At 46.8% G+C, this 24,218-nt stretch overlaps 1 protein-coding gene and 1 long non-coding RNA gene across 2 annotated transcripts; both read right to left on the bottom strand.

Moving 5' to 3' along the window:
* Nucleotides 1–1,703: 1,703 nt before the first annotated feature.
* On the bottom strand, nt 1,704–23,229 carry LOC129736831 (golgin subfamily A member 2-like). Its single transcript, XM_055721079.1, has 11 exons — nt 23,126–23,229; nt 21,990–22,112; nt 21,528–21,608; nt 14,173–14,211; nt 13,600–13,662; nt 13,264–13,357; nt 12,500–12,606; nt 11,901–11,959; nt 11,510–11,651; nt 1,967–2,074; nt 1,704–1,868 (listed from the first exon to the last, which is right to left on the bottom strand). Exons 5-11 carry the CDS (start codon nt 13,654–13,656, stop codon nt 1,803–1,805), a joined length of 633 nt encoding a protein of 210 aa, XP_055577054.1. The 5' UTR covers nt 13,657–13,662; nt 14,173–14,211; nt 21,528–21,608; nt 21,990–22,112; nt 23,126–23,229; the 3' UTR covers nt 1,704–1,802.
* On the bottom strand, nt 16,634–18,008 carry LOC129736858 (uncharacterized). Its single transcript, XR_008733961.1, has 4 exons — nt 17,979–18,008; nt 17,324–17,367; nt 17,121–17,184; nt 16,634–16,654 (listed from the first exon to the last, which is right to left on the bottom strand). It is a non-coding gene; the product is annotated as an uncharacterized LOC129736858 (long non-coding RNA).
* Nucleotides 23,230–24,218: the final 989 nt, after the last annotated feature.

Below are 24,218 nucleotides of genomic sequence, written 5' to 3'. Positions count from 1 at the left end.
AGAACATTTTGAGAAACTTTTATAGTTAACTTCTGCATTTAATTCCAGTAACAATCTAGAGGTGTCCACTCAGATGTTTGTTTAGTTCCAAGTCTTCACTGTATGCTTTCAGGTTCTTTGAACAGCAGCAATAACAGTTGAGCAGTTATTTAAAGTAAAACTTTGCTCCACACAATTTCCACTTCCATGCTTTAGAATGGAGGCACAGCGGAACACTCGCCCAAGGGCAAGATTTCAAGAGCTTTTAAGTAGGTTTTATCTATTCATTTTAGGATAGAAAATGTTTCTTAACAGCTTATACGTAGAATTTACAAGTTAAACACAATTTCTCATGCTCATTTATTTGATTAGAAGTTTCTGAAAAATATTTTCATACAATTTCCATAGCTTATTGCATGTTCTTGTAAATAATCATAAACCTGTATGTTGACCTCTGTATGAAATGCACCGATAACAACTTTAACATTTTGTGAACCTGATTGAAATGTACAAATGTACACATAAAATAAGGCCAAAATTGGTAATTAAGTAATGAGACAGAAAACAAAAGAAAAAGGGATGAAAATTCCATAACATGGTAAAGCAACCTTTTACAAAATAAAAACCAACAAAGAAACAAAACCACAAACCACAAACAGGGGTGAATTGTAGAGAACAGAGACAGTGGGTTGTTTTGACATTGATAATGTGCAGCTGAGAACCTGCAGCAAAGAGCCAAATAACTTTGAGGGAGTATGAGAAGAAACCAGGATGAGACAGAAAGAAAGGAGGAATGTGATCTCACCTGTAGAAGCTAAGTGAACAGCAGCGAGTAGCCTGCCACAGCACTCTCCAAACTAGCCAGCTGCAACAAGGTCTTTTACCACCACACTTTTCATGGCAGTCCCTCTGCTGCCTTCTCGTCTCGTCTTGACTCATCCAGGGCACACTCACCCTCTCTGCTTCTTCCTCCCCTCTCTTCCTTGGCTGCCCTCTCTTCCTCGGCTGCCCAACCGCTTCACAGAACCAGCCACAGCTGCACCTTGTCTACACCAGCCAACCCACCGCCCCTGAAGCCAGCCCACGGCTGTATATTATCAATGCTAATTAACCCAGCTTCGTTCCTCTGCAGTAGCCTATAGTGCACAGCACTAAGGAATGTGTTGTATGAACCTTCCGGGCCATTCCGCATCGATTCACACTCAGTTACAAAAATTGAAGGACATGTCACAGGGCTCACAGCATGAACTATTGGGAGATTGGTTGCGGAATCTTTTCAAGTCTTGGGGAACCACCAGATGGTTGCAGGAGTTTACAACTCGCAGAGGAATACTGTTATTGCTAATTGTACTTATATTGACCATTATTCCCTGTACGCTGAACTGTGTAAGATCTATGATTCAAAAGTAGTTTAACCTCTAATGTTGTTTCTGTTCAAAATAAAGACGGGGGAAGTGTAGAGAGCTTTATGTCCAGTGCTGGAGGCTACGATGCCTGTGAAGGGCCTTGAAGGCTAAAGAAGAGAGAAAGTAAGATAAGGTTGGCTGAACGCCTGGAAGGAAGACGCGATATGAAGCAAGGCCAGAGCGGATGCGCGATGCCACATCTCGGCGGCTGGCTGAGAACATGAAACTCACAGAGATAAGAAAGAAGAGAGAAAAAAAATGCAAGAGGTTCAGTGCATTTGCAGCTTAGTAATTAACCAATTCTATGTAGCCAAGACGTGTGTGAACCAACGATACTTTAGTATGGGGCGCGTGAACAGCAAACGAGGATATTATAAGCGTGGGTTCTGGACTAATAAAAAGGTCTTCTGGTCGAACTCAGGAGTCCACGTCATCATCTCCTCGGGCCATATGCTCCTCCTTCTCGTCTGCCATTGCATGGACCTGCAAGGCCACACAATAAAAGTTAAAACAATGTTCATGGTGCATTCACTCCTGCCTGTGTTTGTCTAAAGCAGCTGTGATGCTGCCCCTGGTGTTACCTGTTCAGAGAGCTGCTGCACCTGCTGCTGCCAAATGCTCTGCTCCTCCTTCAGTTTCTCTACATACTGATCTCTTTCTGCCTGGAGCTGGTGAACTGACTCCGAGAGCTGTTCAAAACAAAATAAAACACAAAGAAAATCACATTGGCTAAATAAATTTGGCAGTGACTGCTTCAGGGATAAAGCCTGAAGAAACCAGTGTCAACGCAAAGCTCAGGCTGCATTCTTCTGCCACACAAGTTTCTCTACAGACATGAAGATGTGGATGTCATTTCGTACAACCCCTGAGCAACCTGGGTTAACAGGCCTGCCTTCTCCAGTGCCACCTGCAACTGCTGCTTTGCATCAAGAATCCCAGCCTGACTTGAGAACTGCCAAGAAAAAACAAAAAGTTATGGCAAAATGTTAACATGCCACTTCTGCATAGCCTTTCCCCTGATAGCATCCTGCCACATGATCCATGTTGCAACCTTAAAGTGCTCCAACACACGGTGATGTTCAATGAAAAAGAAAAAAAAGGAGAGGGAGAAGGAGATTAAAATGAAAAAGCTTGGATTTTAGCCCTGTAAAACAGGCTGAACTAGACAGCTCCTCCCTACCAATTTTATATTCACTATTTTTTTGATTAAAACCTATTCTCTTAATTTAAAAATCTGGCTCAGAAACTTTGTGCATTTCCAGAGTCTGTATTACACAGCCAGATCAGATGGTATACAAGCTTGTGATTTTAAAAGTTGTCAAACACGTCAGGAATTTAAAGCCAATGTCTGGAGCATGTCAGTTGGCACACAGTACTTTTCCCAGAAGAGGAGCAGCTGCCTTTATTTCAAGGGTAACTTAAGCCACTGACTGGGGAGGAAGAAAAAAAAACAAAACCAAAAATAAACAAAAGAGCAGTTTCTTCCCTCACAGGCTCAGGTTCACACAAGCTTGCTCTCTGAACTGCTAACAGCTGGCTTCCTGAATTCCCTTCCTAACTGGCTGCTTCTCTTAACTTTCCCCAGCTGACCTTTGAGTTACCATTGTCCAATTCACCTTCTGCAAGGGTGGGTACAAACACCACCCCTATTCAACTGGCTTCTCAGTGAGACCACATGACAGCTGCGTAACCAAAATGCCAAACAGATACAAAGCAGGAAAAGCCATCGTATTGTCACGCCCTGTATGTTCAGTCACCCTCTCATGTTGTAGAACATTCTTTTCACAGACCAGTGTCACAACAGCTTTCAGTCTACTGCTCCAGCTCCTTCAAACAGACCTTCTGTTCCTCAGAGGCCTCGCTGAAGGCCTTTGACCAAGAGGATGCCTCGATGAGGTTTTGTGCCTTCCTTTCCGAACAAGAGTTAAGCCTTGCCCCCACTCTCAGGAGCAAAGTCTTACAACGGTCAGTGCGATCTACCCTCACAGCCTGGAAGCAGTATGGTCACCTGTTGGATCATCCGTCCAGCCATTTCCAGTTTCTTACGCAAATCCTCCATATCCAACTCCTTGGCTGAGATCTCGGAAACCAGGCAGCGAACCTTCTCTGACAGCTCTGCATTCTGCTGCTTTATTTCCTCACTACTTTTGCTGAAACAAACCAAAATTAAAGCAGCATCACTGTATGTACTATGGGTCTGGTCAAGTACATGTCATATATTTACAATCCAGCTATTTGTAACAGTTAGAATCACAGAAACATCACATCCAGTCACTTTTTTTAAGTTGAATATCCAGCCTCCCAAGTCACCACCTGTGGTGCATGCCCCTTGTGATGTTTTGTGGCTCTACCGCGAAGAGCAGTGTTACTCTGCAGTAACAAGCAGTAAATGGACCTACCTCTGTTTGTACAGCTCCTGTTTCAGGTCTTCTCGCTCCTTCATTAACTCTTCGTTATGCTGGAGAAAAAAAGAAATGACTGATTCAGCTGCAGACTTCAGCAAAATACTTCACCTTTAGCAGATCAGCTGAAGTGGAAAGCATCAGAACTTTGGCAAAATCCTTCAGGACAGGTTTGCTTAGAACCTCCTGAATTTGCCAGGAATAAATCTGCTCAGCCTTTTCAAACGCGATGCTACTAACTGAACGTGAGGTCGTTTCTGCAGACTTCTGGATTAATATCAATACTAAAGTGTGTGCCTGATGGAGACCCTCCTGAGACAAGGTCTCGGTGGCGCTTCTGTTGCGTGGAGCTGGCAAGACTAATGAAGTAAGGTGCCGGATCTGAAGACAGCAACTGGACCATATGATTAGTGGTCACAGAAACCTGAATGAACTTTGCCTTGACCATGGAGAACACAGGGCTTTACAAGGTTAATTAACAATTAACAATGGTACTTTCTGCCTCTTCTCCGAGCAGGGACTACAGACTTTGCATTAGTGGACTGACAAGCAAATAGCCAAAGGCAGAGCTCCTGGCGAAGCATAAGCAGAGGTGACTCTTACCTTCTCTGCCTGTTTTTGCAGCAGAGAGACGAAGGCCAAAGTACGTTCCAGCTCCAATACCCTTTGGCGAGATGAACGTAAAGGAGCAGCAAAGCTCTCGGCTTCTCCTGAACAAGTCAGAACAGAGTGAGTTGAGGCTGGACCACAAAGAACTTTTTGGAACTGGCTGAACAGCACTTTCTGCTTTGTCAACAAGCTCTTAAGGCAGCACAGAGCTTTGTAAGTCAGTAGACCTAGTTCCACCCCTGGCTCTACAGGTGGTTCACTAGCAGCTCTGGGCAGTAAAGCTCTCTGTAACTACCATCCTCACTTTGAGGGAGATGATGAAACTGCCGCTGCAGAATAGGCAATATGTTGGTTGGGATCTTTCTTTCTAATAGAAGAAGTTGCTCAAACTTGGTGCAGAATGAAGGGCTTGGTAAAACCTACCTTTACACGATAGCTGTGTGGGAGGGAGGGTGGAGAAAAGGGAACTACGTTTTAAAAGGATCAGAAGAAAGTCAGAAAGGAACAGCCTGGGGTAGTCACCGGGGCTGAACAGGGCTGACAAGGCTTTAGCGATGCACAAAAGAACCTCAACTGCCATGGGATCAACATGCTCCCACTTGGGGGCAGCTCTGGCGACAGAGGCAGCGATGGTGCCAAGTATTGCCCACCGAGGAGTCGCCGAGTGCTGTGAGCTGGCTGCCAGCAACTGTCATGCCTCTGGCTTGAAATTCACACTTTGACCAACAGCTTGAGCTGGAGTGCTCACAGTCAATTACCTGATTTCTCCTGTGCAGCTCGCTGAGTAGGTGCAAGTGCCGTCTGACACTCAGACTTCTCGGAAACTAGAATTCCAATAGTCTGGATATGAACCTTTGGGAAAGGAAAATCGGCTCAGCACAAAACTTCTTTGCTTGTAATTGCAACATCACTGTTGCCACAAAAGGCTAACTCAGTAAAGGTAAAGAGCTCGTGCAGTTAAGTACAGTCTGGCTGACTCCCAGTTTTCCTGAAGGAACGCGCTCGCGGCTTCCCGAGTAAAGACTACGAATGGTCAGTAATCCAGAGAACAGCAGAAGGCAGGCAGTATGACTGTAATGGAGGCTCTGCCTCACCTGTAGCTGTTCCCTCAGCGCTGCTTGCTCTTTAGAAAATTTCTCTTCCAGCTCCTTCTTCTCCTGTATAAACAAATGATGTCTATTTAGCACAAAAATGTAGATAGGTAACCCTTGTTTTGTGTCAAACTAAAAAAGCAGTGATACATTGGTAGTACTTCCAGCATCAAAACGACAGCAGTATTTTTGAAGACATACTTCAGCCTTGCCTTATTTGAACGACTTCATTATTCATCCATCCTAGAACGGCAGTAACAGCACAGCACAATCACTGCTAGCATAAATACGGTAGTGTTTGGATGCAAGCTACTGGCAAGGACTTGTATTCTCCTGCCTCCACCACAATCCTCTAAGACAGGAGTATTTAAACGTTCGCTTTTGTCAAAATAAGAACGCTATCTGCCAGGCAGGCCTAACGCATGAAGTCAAAATATTCAAGCCTACGCTGCAAATGAAACTGAATCTAACACAAGACAAGACCACACGTGCCTGTGCCACAGCCCACTACACTCTCTACTGCGCCAAGAAAGAGATACTATTCTTCTGCCTGTCCAAAAACAGGACACACTTTACCTTCTCCAGCTGATCCACTGCCTCCTGGTTCTGCTGTTTCTGTGGAAGAAAATTGATGCACCAGTATCAAGAGAAAAGATTCTCATACATCTGAAACACATTTTCACTTCAAAGTAGGATACATGCCCAATTCATGCAAACAGAATTTCCACTGTCCTTTCTGTAAAGGACTAGGAAGTTCATCTTAGCTATTAAAAATAAGAGATCTGGAGCTGCCTTCACTAATGTACTTTATATGCCAGGCATCTTTTTCATCGCTCAGTAGATTGCCACAGTTGTTCTCCAACACCGCTGCTGAAACCCCGCCATGTCTACATCTGAGCATCTACCACCTTCAGTTAAACTCGCACCCCCACATCTGTGCAACTGATCACAGTAATCCTGGTGTATTGGGATGACTGCCAGAAATGCTGGGTTTTTTTTAAAAACACCACCAATAAAAAAAAACCCACAACCAAAAAACCCAGACAAAAACGTAGTCTTTTCCTTTAACTGAGACCTCAGACCTTTATTCCACTGAAGAACTGGCCTTAAGTCACGCAGAGCCGCACTTGTGTTGGCACACTTCTGCAGGAGGTGGTATGAGAGCGCTGAAGCCAGATACAAAGAAAAGGGGTAATTCTGTCCTAGCCCATTTCCATCTTAGCGGTGAAGTATTTGGAGATTTGTTGTCCGTAGGTAATACACCTTTAGATATGAGGTGAAGGAGACAAAGGTGGCCGCTGCCTACCCAGGCTGCCACACAACTGTGCTGCTGTGTTTGCTATTTGCTTCTTGGCTTCCTGACAGCTTCTTCACAGATGCCTCGTAACTAACTACATAAGCAGGAGGACTTTTTTGCCTTCCCAAAAAACAAGCATTGTCCAAGCTCTCTTTCTTTACTACTACTACTACTACTACTACTACTTCAATGCATTTTGAAAGATGACTACAGATGGAAGAGCGATGAGCGAGAGGTTTTCATTCTAGCAATGCCCATGCACAACATAACCAGCAAAAGCAAAGGCAAGACCACAAATGCAGCAAAGGCCCTACACAGTTGCAGGCAAGCATAAAAGCAGGCACACAAGGAGAATCTTGGGTGGGCAATGCACTATGCCAAGTTCCTCTGCAGCCCAGCTAAGACACAAAAAGAAACAGAATGGAACAAAAATAACCCAAACCCCAAAACCAAACAACAAGGGGGGGTCACGGGGTACACCGGGAAATGCTGAACTTTGCAAAAAGTGTACTTTTACAGAGGAACACAATGGGGAAAAGCATTTCACACAAGAAAGGCTCTTGTCAGACTGAAACAAGTCCACTTGGCTGCATTTCTTGCAGCGTTAAAGCTGAAGGCTCAAAAGCAGCAGCGGGAATCCATGCAGGCCACAGTTCACTCATCGTGCCAAGGGAAGCTGAGGATATGATCAGAAACCAGCCCCAGACCCTCTCAGAGACCTACTGCTCCCACTCTGCCGGTATCGTTAGACCAGCAGCACCACCTGCAGAAACAGGTTTTCACACTGCTGCCAGCACCAGAATTCTGTGTTTCAAGGATTCGGACCAGGCGCAGAAATAGCTGTTTTATCAGGATGCTTATCATCCAGGGAAAGCCTGATGAGATCAGCAGAGCACACTTAAATGGAAACGACAAAACTCTGTTTCTTGTTCCTCAGTTGAGCCAATACATTCACCAGCGGCCTTAGACTTTGAGCCCCTTAACAGGTTTTCCGTGCAGCTCATTTTGTTCCCTACAGAGTGCTGTGTAAGCAGCCTTCCTTGTGGCACTAGGAGAGAACCCATAACTTTGCAGACACCCAAAGAGCTTGGAGGAGCAGCAAGCACCATGTCAGACTGGTTGGTTGGATTGTTTCTTACCAGTTCCTCTATCTGTGTAACAAACTGCTTGTTCGTTAAGATTGCTGGAACCCAGGGCTACTGCCAGCTCCTGGTAACGTGTCTGATGGGCACATGCAGACAGGAGAAAAAGGAAGGAGCCGAAGAGGAGGAGGGGAGGAAAAAAGCAGTACTTAAAAAGGACAGAAAAATAAATCCTATCAAACTGTGATAATCAGATTCTCCAAACAAAACAAAAATCTACCGTTTCAACAAAAGCAGCTGAGACATCAACATATTTTATCCATTCTGCCAAGGCTTCATTTTGACGTAAAAGTGACTCAGAAATAAGAACGGACGTTGCACGGAAGCCAGATTATCCCCAGTCCCCAAACTGGAAACACCTCCGATACCTGCCTCCCAGTGTTGACCACAACTACCCGATGATAGCACAAGACAACACTAGTCAGCAATGAACGTGAACTGTGCATTCAATTAGGTCTCGCTAACACTGCTGAAAGCAGGGTCCCAGTCAGCTACCAACAGTAGCAAATAAGAAAGGGGGGTAGGGGGGTGGGGGGGGCGAGGTGTAGAGATAAGACTGAGAACAACCTACTTCCATTTCCTTAATATTTGTGGAAGAAACAGCACTTTCTCCATTCACATATGATGTAGACTACAAGCAAAGCAGTCAAGTCAGCCAGTTTTATTCCCCAAGGCAACAAGTCACTACTACGTAAGAAGTGACTACCCTAATAACACTCCTTATAGCACCTTTCACTCCAAATTACCACACACAGAAAACATACTTTTCCGGGTAAGGACAGATGCAGACTCCCTCTGCCACAAGCTAATGTGAATGATGCAGGTTGATTTCCGATTCTTTTCCACTAAATCAAGAATACATCTTTCCATGAATACATGCTGTTCATTCATCCCACTCAGCTTTTCTTCCTACTGCTGAAAGTTTACGTTCTAAACCAGGATTTTTTTGCTTCTCAATGCTTAAATATCATATTGTTTAGTAGGATGACTGCAGAAACCTCTGAGATTGAAGAGTGTTTTCTGGAGCTGACTGCTTAAAGCTCCACATCAAATATCAAGAGAATTAATAGGACAAATGGATCAAACGAGGCCATACCTGAAAACACGGGGCAGTAACGTCACCCAACTCTTCAAGTTCACACTCTGGATTAATGGCAAAGGACACACCAAGAAGCGAGCGAGGGCCAAGCCAGATGGTGGCCACTCTGCTCTGAAAAGCGCTACCTTCAGGACGTATCTGGGGAAAACAGAGGTCGCTGGATGCAGATTACGACAGAAAAGAACAGGTCAGTGACTACCTGAAAACTGGTAGGTTTTTGAGTCAAACTCAAACGCTCCCTGTAAATCTTGGTGAAATGTGCGGCACGCTATGAACCACAAGTTTAGAAGGAGGACATTTACCAACAGGCCAAACTCAGCGTGGCTGGGAGCAGGTGCCAGTGGCCCTCATGGAGCTATGAATCCCATGACTAGAAGGAACTAAACAGAAAAGGGCCAAAAACCTGTTTCTGGGCAGCAATGCAAGTTCTCATCCAGCCTTCGTGGGAGGACGAACAGCATCTGATGACACCTCTACCCACAGTGAACCCGACAACTTCATTTATCTTGTACAGCATCAGAGAGCCATGAAGACCCAGAGCAGTGCTCTAGCGTTTCATGGCAATTTATTTCATCATCCAGGTCTGCCAAGCCATAATTTAACACCACTACAAAACAAACGAGATAATCGTTTTCAACATTCAACCCCCCAATGTATCACAGCTCTTTGCAATGCCACCTGCAAGGGTTCCCTCCTACTTCAGTCACTTCCTTCTTGGCACTTCACAGGGAACCAGAAATCTCTCTCTTGGCATTCCCCGTCTACCTGCTCAGCACTTTTCTCGTGAATCAAGCAGCAAGAATATGGTAATGGTGAAGACATCTTAGGAAAGCAATAAAGTGGAAGACTGCAGAGGGAAACAAACAGAATTTTCTCCGTTTCTTTTTCGCAGGACAGACACTTGTGCTCTCAAGGAAAAACGTATGTTAGGTGCTCCTAGGAAGGTCAGGAATTCCCTTACTTCTTCCAGCTACAGGTCACCTCACCCTTATTGGTTCAAACACTCCTCAATATGAAACATCAGATGGACAAGAGGAATGCCTTCACCAGTACATGTCAAAAATGTTTCCTTCATTTCTTCTGGTCCAGACATTCTGTTTGCTTAACGCTTCAAGATGCAAAAAACAGTAATGTGCCTTAACCACAAGACCTTCCTTCTTCCTCCACCAACAGTTTTGAAATAAATTTAAAAAAAACCCAACAACTCAATAAATTATTTGAACAGCTGGATTTTTTGGAATCAGAGAGAATTAGGAACAAGACACTTCTCGGGAAATTATGCATCGTGAGGTTCTAATAACATAGCAAAAAAAAAAGTAATTCTGCTCAGCTTGGCACGCCATGCTTGATCCATTTGCTTTCGCACACGGAGTCCCATTTTGCTGGGCTTTCTGCGTTTCACAGCCAAGAAAGCTGAAGTGGCTGAGATGGGAAGGGTCTGCCTCGCATTAAAGACACCAACGGCAGCAGAAGCTCATGCCAACAATCAGCTTTTCTGCCCTATTAGCGTCAAGTGAGCTTCTGAACAGCATTTTCCTGACGCAGGATTTGTACAAGACGGCAACTGGAAAAAGAAATCTTTCATGCCATATTGCAATTCACGATCAGTTTTCAAATGATTTCTGAAACCCCAGACACAACGGTCCACATAACAGCCAATCAGATCAAAATGTATCTCTCCGTGCTAAGAAAATGAGAGCAGGGAAAAAACTGGCTCAGAAACTTTGTGCATTTCCAGAGTCTGTATTACACAGCCAGATCAGATGGTATACAAGCTTGTGATTTTAAAAGTTGTCAAACACGTCAGGAATTTAAAGCCAATGTCTGGAGCATGTCAGTTGGCACACAGTACTTTTCCCAGAAGAGGAGCAGCTGCCTTTATTTCAAGGGTAACTTAAGCCACTGACTGGGGAGGAAGAAAAAAAAACAAAACCAAAAATAAACAAAAGAGCAGTTTCTTCCCTCACAGGCTCAGGTTCACACAAGCTTGCTCTCTGAACTGCTAACAGCTGGCTTCCTGAATTCCCTTCCTAACTGGCTGCTTCTCTTAACTTTCCCCAGCTGACCTTTGAGTTACCATTGTCCAATTCACCTTCTGCAAGGGTGGGTACAAACACCACCCCTATTCAACTGGCTTCTCAGTGAGACCACGAGACAGCTGCGTAACCAAAATGCCAAACAGATACAAAGCAGGAAAAGTCATCGTATTGTCACGCCCTGTATGTTCAGTCACCCTCTCATATTGTACAACATTCTTTTCGCAGACCAGTGTCACAACAGCTTTCAGTCTACTGCTCCAGCTCCTTCAAACAGACCTTCTGTTCCTCAGAGGCCTCGCTGAAGGCCTTTGACCAAGAGGATGCCTCGATGAGGTTTTGTGCCTTCCTTTCCGAACAAGAGTTAAGCCTTGCCCCCACTCTCAGGAGCAAAGTCTTACAGCGGTCAGTGCGATCTACCCTCACAGCCTGGAAGCAGTATGGTCACCTGTTGGATCATCCGTTCAGCCATTTCCAGTTTCTTACGCAAATCCTCCATATCCAACTCCTTGGCTGAGATCTCGGAAACCAGGCAGCGAACCTTCTCTGACAGCTCTGCATTCTGCTGCTTTATTTCCTCACTACTTTTGCTGAAACAAACCAAAATTAAAGCAGCATCACTGTATGTACTATGGGTCTGGTCAAGTACATGTCATACATTTACAATCCAGCTATATGTAACAGTTAGAATCACAGAAACATCACATCCAGTCACTTTTTTTAAGTTGAATATCCAGCCTCCCAAGTCACCACCTGTGGTGCATGCCCCTTGTGATGTTTTGTGGCTCTACCGCGAAGAGCAGTGTTACTCTGCAGTAACAAGCAGTAAATGGACCTACCTCTGTTTGTACAGCTCCTGTTTCAGGTCTTCTCGCTCCTTCATTAACTCTTCGTTATGCTGGAGAAAAAAAGAAATGACTGATTCAGCTGCAGACTTCAGCAAAATACTTCACCTTTAGCACATCAGCTGAAGTGGAAAGCATCAGAACTTTGGCAAAATCCTTCAGGACAGGTTTGCTTAGAACCTCCTGAATTTGCCAGGAATAAATCTGCTCAGCCTTTTCAAACGCGATGCTACTAACTGAACGTGAGGTCGTTTCTGCAGACTTCTGGATTAATATCAATACTAAAGTGTGTGCCTGATGGAGACCCTCCTGAGACAAGGTCTCGGTGGCGCTTCTGTTGCGTGGAGCTGGCAAGACTAATGAAGTAAGGTGTCGGATCTGAAGACAGCAACTGGACCATATGATTAGTGGTCACAGAAACCTGAACGAACTTTGCCTTGACCATGGAGAACACAGGGCTTTACAAGGTTAATTAACAATGGTACTTTCTGCCTCTTCTCCGAGCAGGGACTACAGACTTTGCATTAGTGGATGGACAAGCAAATAGCCAAAGGCAGAGCTCCTGGCGAAGCATAAGCAGAGGTGACTCTTACCTTCTCTGCCTGTTTTTGCAGCAGAGAGACGAAGGCCAAAGTACGTTCCAGCTCCAATACCCTTTGGCGAGATGAACGTAAAGGAGCAGCAAAGCTCTCGGCTTCTCCTGAACAAGTCAGAACAGAGTGAGTTGAGGCTGGACCACAAAGAACTTTTTGGAACTGGCTGAACAGCACTTTCTACTTTGTCAACAAGCTCTTAAGGCAGCACAGAGCTTTGCAAGTCAGTAGACCTGGTTCCGCCCCTGGCTCTACAGGTGGTTCACTAGCAGCTCTGGGCAGTAAAGCTCTCTGTAACTACCATCCTCACTTTGAGGGAGATGATGAAACTGCCGCTGCAGAATAGGCAATATGTTGGTTGGGATCTTTCTTTCTAATAGAAGAAGTTGCTCAAACTTGGTGCAGAATGAAGGGCTTGGTAAAACCTACCTTTACACGATAGCTGTGTGGGAGGGAGGGTGGAGAAAAGGGAACTACGTTTTAAAAGGATCAGAAGAAAGTCAGAAAGGAACAGCCTGGGGTAGTCGCCGGGGCTGAACAGGGCTGACAAGGCTTTAGCGATGCACAAAAGAACCTCAACTGCCATGGGATCAACATGCTCCCACTTGGGGGCAGCTCTGGCGACAGAGGCAGCGATGGTGCCAAGTATTGCCCACCGAGGAGTCGCCGAGTGCTGTGAGCTGGCTGCCAGCAACTGTCATGCCTCTGGCTTGAAATTCACACTTTGACCAACAGCTTGAGCTGGAGTGCTCACAGTCAATTACCTGATTTCTCCCGTGCAGCTCGCTGAGTAGGTGCAAGTGCCGTCTGACACTCAGACTTCTCGGAAACTAGAATTCCAATAGTCTGGATATGAACCTTCGGGAAAGGAAAATCAGCTCAGCACAAAACTTCTTTGCTTGTAATTGCAACATCACTGTTGCCACAAAAGGCTAACCCAGTAAAGGTAAAGAGCTCGTGCAGTTAAGTACAGTCTGGCTGACTCCTAGTTTTCCTGAAGGAACGCACTCGCAGCTTCCCGAGTAAAGACTACGAATGGTCAGTAATCCAGAGAACAGCAGAAGGCAGGTAGTGTTACTGTAATGGAGGCTCTGCCTCACCTGTAGCTGTTCCCTCAGCGCGGCTTGCTCTTCAGAAAATTTCTCTTCCAGCTCCATCTTTTCCTGTATAAACAAATGATGTCTATTTAGCACAAAAATGTAGATAGGTAACCCTTGTTTTGTGTCAAACTAAAAAAGCAGTGATACATTGGTAGTACTTCCAGCATCGAAACAACAGCAGTATTTTTGAAGACATACTTCAGCCTTGCCTTATTTGAACGACTTCATCATTCATCCATCCTAGAATGGCAGTAACAGCACAGCACAATCACTGCTAGCATAAATACAGTAGTGTTTGGATGCAAGCTACTGGCAAGGACTTGTATTCTCCTGCCTCCACCGCACTCCTCTAATACAGGAGTATTTAAACGTTCGCTTTTGTCAAAATAAGAACGCTACCTGCCAGGCGGGCCTAACGCATGAAGTCAAAATATTCAACCCTACGCTGCAAATGAAACTGAATCTAACACAAGACAAGACCACACATGCCTGTGCCACAGCCCACTACACTCTCTACTGCGCCAAGAACGAGATACTATTTTTCTGCCTGTCCAAAAACAGGACACACTTTACCTTCTCCAGCTGATCCACTGCCTCCTGGTTCTGCTGTTTCTGTGGAAGAAAATTGATGCACCAGTATCAAGAGAAAAGATTCTCATACATCTGAAACACATTTTCACTTCAACAAAGTAGGATACATGCCCAATTCATGCAAACAGAATTTCCACTGCCCTTTCTGTAGAGGACTAGGAAGTTCACCTTAGCTATTAAAAATAAGAGATCTGGAGCTGCCTTCACTAACGTACTTTATATGCCAGGCATGTTTTTCATCGCTCAGTAGATTGCCACAGTTGTTCTCCAACACCGCTGCTGAAACCCCGCCATGTCTACATCTGAGCATCTACCACCTTCAGTTAAACTCGCATCCCCACATCTGTGCAACTGATCACAGTAATCCTGGTGTATTGGGATGATTGCCAGCAATGCTGGGTTTTTTTTAAAAACACCACCAATAAACAAAATAAAAACCGCAAAAAACCCAGACAAAAACATAGTCTTTTCCTTTAACTGAGACCTCAGACCTTTATTCCGCTGAAGAACTGGCCTTAAGTCATGCAGAGCCGCACTTGTGTTGGCACACTTCTGCAGGAGGTGGTATGAGAGCGCTGAAGCCAGATACAAAGAAAAGGGGTAATTCTGTCCTAGCCCATTTCCATCTTAGCGGTGAAGTATTTGGAGATTTGTTGTCCGTAGGTAATGCACCTTTAGATATGAGGTGAAGGAGACAAAGGTGGCAGCTGCCTACCCAGGCTGCCACACAACTGTGCTGCTGTGTTTGCTATTTGCTTCTTGGCTCCCTGACAGCTTCTTCACAGATGCCTCGTAACTAACTACATAAGCAGGAGGACTTTTTTGCCTTCCCAAAAAACAAGCATTGTCCAAGCTCTTTCTTTACTACTACTACTACTTCAATGCATTTTGAAAGATGACTACAGACGGAAGAGTGATGAGCGAGAGGTTTTCATTCTAGCAATGCCCATGCACAACATAACCAGCAAAAGCAAAGGCAAGACCACAAATGCAGCAAAGGCCCTACACAGTTGCAGGCAAGCATAAAAGCAGGCACACAAGGAGAATCTTGGGTGGGCAATGCACTATGCCAAGTTCCTCTGCAGCCCAGCTAAGACACAAAAAGAAACAGAATGGAACAAAAATAACCCAAACCCCAAAACCAAACAACAAGGGGGGGTCACGGGGTACACCGGGAAATGCTGAACTTTGCAAAAAGTGTACTTTTACAGAGGAACACAATGGGGAAAAGCATTTCACACAAGAAAGGCTCTTGTCAGACTGAAACAAGTCCACTTGGCTGCATTTCTTGCAGCGTTAAAGCTGAAGGCTCAAAAGCAGCAGCGGGAATCCATGCAGGCCACAGGACAAAGCAGTTCACTCATCGTGCCAAGAGAAGCTGAGGATATGATCAGAAACCAGCCCCAGACCCTCTCAGAGACCTACTGCTCCCACTCTGCCGATATCGTTAGACCAGCAGCACCACCTGCAGAAACAGGTTTTCACACTGCTGCCAGCACCAGAGTTCTGTGTTTCAAGGATTCGGACAGGCGCAGAAATAGCTGTTTTATCAGGATGCTTATCATCCAGGGAAAGCCTGATGAGATCAGCAGAGCACACTTAAATGGAAACGACAAAACTCTGTTTCTTGTTCCTCAGTTGAGCCAATACATTCACCAGCGGCCTTAGACTTTGAGCCCCTTAACAGGTTTTCCGTGCAGCTCATTTTGTTCCCTACAGAGTGCTGTGTAAGCAGCCTTCCTTGTGGCACTAGGAGAGAACCCATAACTTTGCAGACACCCAAAGAGCTTGGAGGAGCAGCAAGCACCATGTCAGACTGGTTGGTTGGATTGTTTCTTACCAGTTCCTCTATCTGTGTAACAAACTGCTTGTTCGTTAAGATTGCTGGAACCCAGGGCTACTGCCAGCTCCTGGTAACGTGTCTGATGGGCACATGCAGACAGGAGAAAAAGGAAGGAGCCGAAGAGGAGGAGGGGAGGAAAAAAGCAGTACTTAAAAAGGACAGAAAAATAAATCCTATCAAACTGTGATAATCAGATTCTCCAAACAAAACAAAAATCTACCGTTTCAACAAAAGCAGCTGAGACATCAACATTATTTTATCCATTCTGCCAAGGCTTCATTTTGACGTAAAAGTGACTCAGAAATAAGAACGGCAGTTGAACAGAAGCCAGATTATCCCCAGTCCCCAAACTGGAAACACCTCCGATACCTGCCTCCCACTGTTGATCACAACTACCCGATGATAGCACAAGACAACACTAGACAGCAATGAACGAGAACTGTGCATTCAATTAGGTCTCGCTAACACTGCTGAAAGCAGAGTCCCAGTCAGTTACCAACAGTAGCAAATAAGAAAGGCGGGGGGTGGGGTGGTGCGGGGCAAAGATTGAGAACAACCTACTTCCATTTCCTTAATACTTGTGGAAGAAACACCACTTTCCCCATTCACATATGATGTAGACTACAAGCAAAGCAGTCAAGTCAGCCAGTTTTATTCCCCAAGGCAACAAGTCACTACTACGTAAGAAGTGACAACCCTAATAACACTCCTTATAGAACCTTTCACTCCAAATTACCACACACAGAAAACATACTTTTCCGGGTAAGGACAGATGCAGACTCCCTCTGCCACAAGCTAATGTGAATGATGCAGGTTGATTTCCGATTCTTTTCCACTAAATCAAGAATACATCTTTCCATGAATACATGCTGTCCATTCATCCCACTCAGCTTTTCTTCCTACTGCTGAAAGTTTGCGTTCTAAACCAGGATTTTTTTGCTTCTCAATGCTTAAATATCATACTGTTTAGTAGGATGACTGCAGACACCTCTGAGATTGAAGAGTGTTTTCTTGAGCTGACTGCTTAAAGCTCCACATCAAATATCAAGAGAATTAATAGGACAATTGGATCAAAACGAGGCCGTACCTGAGAAACCAGGCCATTGAGTTGTTCAGACAACTGGCGGAGACTTTCTGTTGATGATAAAGACCTGGGAACAAAAGAAGACCTTCTGATGACAATTTCTCCCAGAGAACTGCCCCAATCAGAACAGCACCGGGGAGGTATAAAGCCTTGATTTGTTGGGATCCTGTTGCAAAGCTGTTTGATAAACACACACAGACACTCACCTGTTCTCATCCAAAGCATTTTTATGATCCTCAGCTTCATGAATCTGTGGATTGAAACACAAAAACTTACAAGCCTGTAAAAGAAGATGGGAGTCACATTGGTGAATGTTGTCACTAAGACTTGATTACATCTGGGCTCAGATTCCACAGTAGCAGTAATTACTGTTTCCCAGAGAAACATGAGCTTAAAACCACCACCTCAGTCCTGGCTTACACATAATTTCTGAGCGCTGTGAGCCCAGGTTTCCTGGAATGGAGAAACACTAAACGGTACAGGCTTTATGTGTGCTGTTACTATTTACCAGCATAATCAACACTTCGCTTTGCTGGAAAAAAACTGAACTGAATCTTTAAGTACCGAAAGGAAACACAGATTGATCTAACTGGAGACCTGTCTTATTAAGGGTACTCCCTGCTAACAGGAGAGAAAGGGAAAGAAAACAGCTCTGGAAAATGCAGGGGCACGTGCATGCTAGTGCTCTCTCTGCTCTCACAGAACATGACTAGATGCAGAGTGGAGAATGTAGTGTTTTTAACTGGAGAAAATCTGAACTAGTCGTCTCATATTTATGAAGATCATCTTTCTCAAAAAAACCATGCTATCACAAACCAATATTCAATGATTCAATAACAATAGTCATGATAATTCACAAACCTGTGTCAGCTGCACGCTCCCAGGAGCGGACAGAACAGAACGACAATTAGGTAGACTGTCGCTGTTCGATAGCACAGGGACATTGGGAGCAAGCTGTTCAGCGCTACGAGTGGCAACATCACTGTCAAAGTATGCCTGTCACAAAACACATCGCAGGAATTACAGCCTTCATGCAAAATGAACAAACGCACGTCAAGACGTCACCTTGTGATCTGCCTGTGAAAACTAGATGTAAACAATCAATCATGTAAAAACATGTGGAAGGGAACCTGTGTTCTCCCCAGAGCAAACAGGTGACTGCGTCAACCCACAAACAAACACTGTCCCAGACCTGTGCCCTCTCAGAGCCAGTCTGAAGAACCAGCGTCCCATCATCAAACTCCCTGCTTTAACATGGGGCAGTAACGTCACCCAACTCTTCAAGTTCACACTCTAGATTAATGGCAAAGGACACACCAAGAAGCGAGCGAGGGCCAAGCCAGATGGTGGCCACTCTGCTCTGAAAAGCGCTACCTTCAGGACGTATCTGGGGAAAACAGAGGTCGCTGGATGCAGATTACGACAGAAAAGAACAGGTCAGTGACTACCTGAAAACTGGTAGGTTTTTGAGTCAAACTCAAACGCTCCCTGTAAATCTTGGTGAAATGTGCGGCACGCTATGAACCACAAGTTTAGAAGGAGGACATTTACCAACAGGCCAAACTCAGCGTGGCTGGGAGCAGGTGCCAGTGGCCCTCATGGAGCTATGAATCCCATGACTAGAAGGAACTAAACAGAAAAGGGCCAAAAACCTGTTTCTGGGCAGCAATGCAAGTTCTCATCCAGCCTTCGTGGGAGGACGAACAGCATCTGATGACACCTCTACCCACAGTGAACCCGACAACTTCATTTATCTTGTACAGCATCAGAGAGCCATGAAGACCCAGAGCAGTGCTCTAGCGTTTCATGGCAATTTATTTCATCATCCAGCTCTGCTAAGCCATAATTTAAAACCACTACAAAACAGACGAGATAATCGTTTTCAACATTCAACCCCCCAATGTATCACAGCTCTTTGCAATGCCACCTGCAAGGGTTCCCTCCTACTTCAGTCACTTCCTTCTTGGCACTTCACAGGGAACCAGAAATCTCTCTCTTGGCATTCCCCGTCTACCTGCTCAGCACTTTTCTCGTGAATCAAGCAGCAAGAATACGGTAATGGTGAAGACATCTTAGGAAAGCAATAAAGTGGAAGACTGCAGAGGGAAACAAACAGAATTTTCTCCGTTTCTTTTTCGCAGGACAGATACTTGTGCTCTCAAGGAAAAACGTATGTTAGGTGCTCCTAGGAAGGTCAGGAATTCCCTTACTTCTTCCAGCTACAGGTCACCTCACCCTTATTGGTTCAAACACTCCTCAATATGAAACATCAGATGGACAAGAGGAATGCCTTCACCAGTACATGTCAAAAATGTTTCCTTCATTTCTTCTGGTCCAGACATTCTGTTTGCTTAATGCTTCAAGATGCAAAAAACAGTAATGTGCCTTAACCACAAGACCTTCCTTCTTCCTCCACCAACAGTTTTGAAATAAATTTAAAAAAAAAACAACAACTCAATAAACTATTTGAACAGCTGGATTTTTTGGAATCAGAGAGAATTAGGAACAAGACACTTCTCGGGAAATTATGCATCGTGAGGTTCTAATAACATAGCAAAAAAAAGTAATTCTGCTCAGCTTGGCACGCCATGCTTGATCCATTTGCTTTCGCACACGGAGTCCCATTTTGCTGGGCTTTCTGCGTTTCACAGCCAAGAAAGCTGAAGTGGCTGAGATGGGAAGGGTCTGCCTCGCATGAAGACACCAATGGCAGCAGAAGCTCATGCCAACAATCAGCTTTTCTGCCCTATTAGCGTCAAGTGAGCTTCTGAACAGCATTTTCCTGACACAGGATTTGTACAAGACGGCAACTGGAAAAAGAAACCTTTCATGCCATATTGCAATTCACGATCAGTTTTCAAATGATTTCTGAAACCCCAGACACAACGGTCCACATAACAGCCAATCAGATCAAAATGTATCTCTCCGTGCTAAGAAAACGAGAGCGGGGAGAAAACTGGGAAAACAAGAAGGAACAGAATTCTCCTTTTTCAGAACAGGACTAAAAGTGCAGACCCAGGTAGGCCTTCACCGCAAGACCAAATGCCAGCTCAGCAACAGCACTGGACCACCCATCTTCACCTCACCCTCCAGTGTGAAACCAGCCTCTTTCTCTGTGGTCTAACTTAAACTGAGCTTACGAGCATTCACTGAAAATAATCCCCGTGACACGAGCAAAACTCCAGTCGAAATACATGCTTTCTGATGCTAGGCAGGCACACCCAGCACCCTCAGAGCTAACGGTATGTCACGTCACTCGGGTTCTACCGGTACGCAACCTACACGTACAAGCTCCAGCTGGAGGGACTTTCAGCTTTTCACCCTGTCTGCTGGACAGAACGGCTGCTGTATTATCACACAAAAAAAGGAGAAAAGGAATACAAAGGCAAACCAGAGTGAACTCCATTCCGTCTTGCAGGTTTCACTGCATCTAACTGGTACCCCTGGTGATTACTATAGTTACGCTTATTGATAAAAGACGCACGGATATGTAGTAAATAGGAGTTACTTTACGACAACTGAACTGAAACAATGGTAGGAAAATAAGCTACCAAAATGATGCAAGTGGAACGAAAATCAGAGCTTTGCTACAGCAACAGTGGAAGACAATTCTGGGCTACCAAATGTGACTTCCCTGAGCTTCTATCACAATTTGATCAAGCCTTACATTTAAATAAACTGCCTGAAAAGAATTTTTTTTAAAAGGCTGGGGTTTTATGTTTGTGCCTGAACACGTTTCTATTGCTTATTGGCATAGTTCCCGCCCTTTCCTCTTCAGAAGCCTGGCAACATGAAGACGCTAAAGCCTGTAAACGCTTGACTCAAAGGATCTGACTTCCTGCCCAAACCTATTTAAACCCAGTACTGGAACTTGCCAGACTGTACATCCCCTGCGCAAGTTTCATCGCCTGCTGTAAAACGGGTTGGCAGGAATAACTAGACAGCTTCCTCAGGGCAGCTGCTTGCCTGGAGATCAGCAGAGTCATGCCCTTCCGAAACAAGGCCCTAGGAAATACAGCAACGACACGCACAGCGGGAGAAATACAGACTAAGAAAACACTGCCTCTCCCTACTGCAGTTGTCCTCAGCAGCTCAGTTAGTTTATCGCCTCACCCCACACTCCTCCTTTTCCTCAAAGCTCAGCTGTCTCGAGGAAGAGGTTTTGACAAGGTTCACTTTTTCACACGTTCAGTTCGACACAACCCAGAAGGGCGCAAGCACTTTACGAGCAATGGAAACGCATGCTAACAACTAGCTCCATGTTAATAAGAACAGCAACAGAACTCAAGCAACTGACAGCGGGTATGTCAGGACAAGGCTCCACCCAAGAAATCGAGGTCAGTGTAAACAGAACCTGAAGCATGCAGTAGGGAGAGCGAGTCACTGCGAGGGACACGAGCACTGCCTCACCTTCCCCCTGTCCAATGAGGGTATGGCTACCCCATTGGAGCGCTTCAGGTCCGACACCGGCACCTTCAGAATGTTCTGAATCTGAAGGAGGTGAAAGAAAAGGGGGAACGGCTCAGAAAAGGACAGAGAGAAAGTGTCGATCAAAGGGAGCCAAAGAAACCGGCATCCTCCGGCTGGCCAGGAGCACGCAGCTCAAAGCAGCAGCTCTGGGCACACCCAGGGCTGCGTGACAGCACCGCATGATCCCACACGGCTTTGGCACGTACCCTGAGCTCTAGTGTGCACCTTCCAGCAGCGGTAGCTGCTAACTATTGTGGCACGCTTCGCGTGCTGGCGATACAGGCAGCTGCGCCAGTCATCTATTACACCCGCATAACCATTTCCCGGCTCTAGTCACGTTGTTCAGAAAACCAGAGAACAAGGAGGTAGCAAATGAGCTGGGACAAAGACCGAGGCACTCACATTCTCTGGAGGCTGCTGGTCATCGCCCGTGGGTGTCTCGGGCCGACAGTCATCTTTAGTTTTGCGTTTTTTCTTAGTTCCTGCAGCTGCTCCAGGGCTATTTTTCTGCTGATACTCCTTCAGCTGTGAAAAATAATAATAATAATCTGTAATCCAAACAGAATATGCCTTCTGTGAGAACGACGTCAACCCCCCAGCCCCAACTCCACTGGGCAAAAAGACCAAGCGTAAGGACAAGAGAAATGCTCTTCAATGAGTTTGTCACCCGGGGGGAAGAAAAATAAAAATCAAAACACGTCCAAAAAAAAGGCTAAAGTAAGATCTAATGTGACGAGTTTACGACAAGAGGCTCAGAGCTGCAAACGTTCCACTTCTGCATACAGCTAAGAGTTTTTGGGAAACGACTTGATACTCCATCCTGCAACTAAAAGGAGATGAAAAGAAGTATCTTGGGGTGGGGTTTTTTTAGCATTATAACTAAGAGCATTGAGGAAAAATGAATAAAGGGCAATTAAATCTGAACATTAAGTGAAACATCAACACCTGACAGTAAGATCTCCCACTCTGTGAAAGACTTTGAGAAGGAAAAGTACAACCCTTACAGACAAATGCCATGTTAATACAAGCAGCGTAGTCACTGTGAACTAAGGGCAGAAGCAACCTACAACGGATTTTTCAATCACACCCACTTCACCCCGGAAAAGCTAGTCTGATAAGCCATTCGCTTGATTTCGGCTAGGTCTTCCGAGCCGAATCGTTCGTGCTCCAGCAGGGTGAAGCCCCCAGCCAAGCAAGCCCCAGGCAGTTCGGTCAACTGCCCCTTTCCCCAGCCCGCAGCCCCGGCCGCGCCTCGGCCTCCAGGTGGGGAAAGAAGGACCCATTATTGGCAGAATTCCAAAATGGAAGCCCGAACCGCTCCGGGACACTTTCCCCTACCTAGGACTTTCACATACGCCGCTGCGGCGGCCGGCCGGGGGAGAAAATCAAGGTGGGGAAATCAGTAAAATGAGACCAAAAAACCCAAAAAAGGGTGTGGGGGACGTCGGGGGGGGGGGGGGGGGGGGAACCGCCAAACCGAACCCGGCAGACCCCCAGCACCGCCGGCCCAGCCCGCCCCGGCCCCCGCCGCCCCTCACCTTCTCCTCGCCCGCCACCCGCCTGCTCTGCTCGCTGCCGCCCGCCACGCCCGCCCCGCGCCTGCGCCGCCTTAGCTTCGCCCACCAGCGGCAGCAGCCAGGGCCCGCCCAGCCTGCGCTGCCGCCCTGGAGGCCCGGCCCATCGCCGGGCTCCGCCTCATCGCCGGGCTCCGCCTCATCGCCGGGCTCCGCCCGCTCCGGCAGGGCGCCGGGCTGTGGCTCATGGCCGGGCTCTACCGGCCGGGGCTCGTGGCCGGGCTGCAGCCCATCTCCGTGCCCCGCCGGGCCCGGCAGCTCAGCTTTTCCCTCGTTCACTTGAGGAGCAGGTGCCACCTTGCAGTGCCTGCTCCCCATGTTGGAGCCCGCACCGCCCGCTGCTCGGGTGACAGCCCGCACCGCCCGCTGCTCGGGTGACAGCCCGCACCGCCCGCTGCTCGGGTGACAGCCCGCACCGCCCGCTGCTCGGGTGACAGCCCGCACTGCCCGCTGCTCGGGTGACACCTGGCTGCCCGGCGTGCCCCACCCAGAGCTCACCTGCAGCTTCCCGGCGACGTTTGTTCCCCAGCGCTGACGGCACAGTGGGCCCTGTCGCTGGGAAACTCCACTTCCCAGCGTGCCCCGCGGCGCGGGCCCAGGAGGTAGGAGCCGTGTCCCAGCTCCCCGCCCCCGCCGCGGGCCGTGCCTGCGCTGAGGCGGCGCGGCCCGGCCCCTGACGCGGCGCCGCTCTGCTCTGCCAGGGCCTCCGGTGGCGGCCGGCGGAGCGCCGCGGCCGGCTTCAGGTCCCCGGTGAGGCCCTGCGCGGCCTGGGGGGAGCGGGCCCTGCTCCAGGGCTGCCCCGGCCGCCGTCTGTGGCCTGCCCCGTCGGCACGGCACGGCACGGCACGGCCGGGGGTGTGTTTTCTTGGGGGGGAGCTGCCGGCCTCGCCCCCCGGCGCTGCCTCCTCCTGGCAGCGCCTCTGAACACCGAAGTGGTGGGGTTTACGTTTTTATTTTCACCTGACGCTGTAAATCTACAAAATGCCGAAGAATATGATGGGGGGCGGGCTAACGTTACAGAAACCCATCAATATTTTACCTGAGCTCCCCCCCTCCC

The sequence above is a fragment of the Falco cherrug genome, chromosome 9, assembly GCF_023634085.1.
Source record: "Falco cherrug isolate bFalChe1 chromosome 9, bFalChe1.pri, whole genome shotgun sequence".
Lineage (NCBI taxonomy): Eukaryota > Metazoa > Chordata > Aves > Falconiformes > Falconidae > Falco > Falco cherrug.
This window is presented reverse-complemented; position numbering and strand designations above follow the sequence as displayed.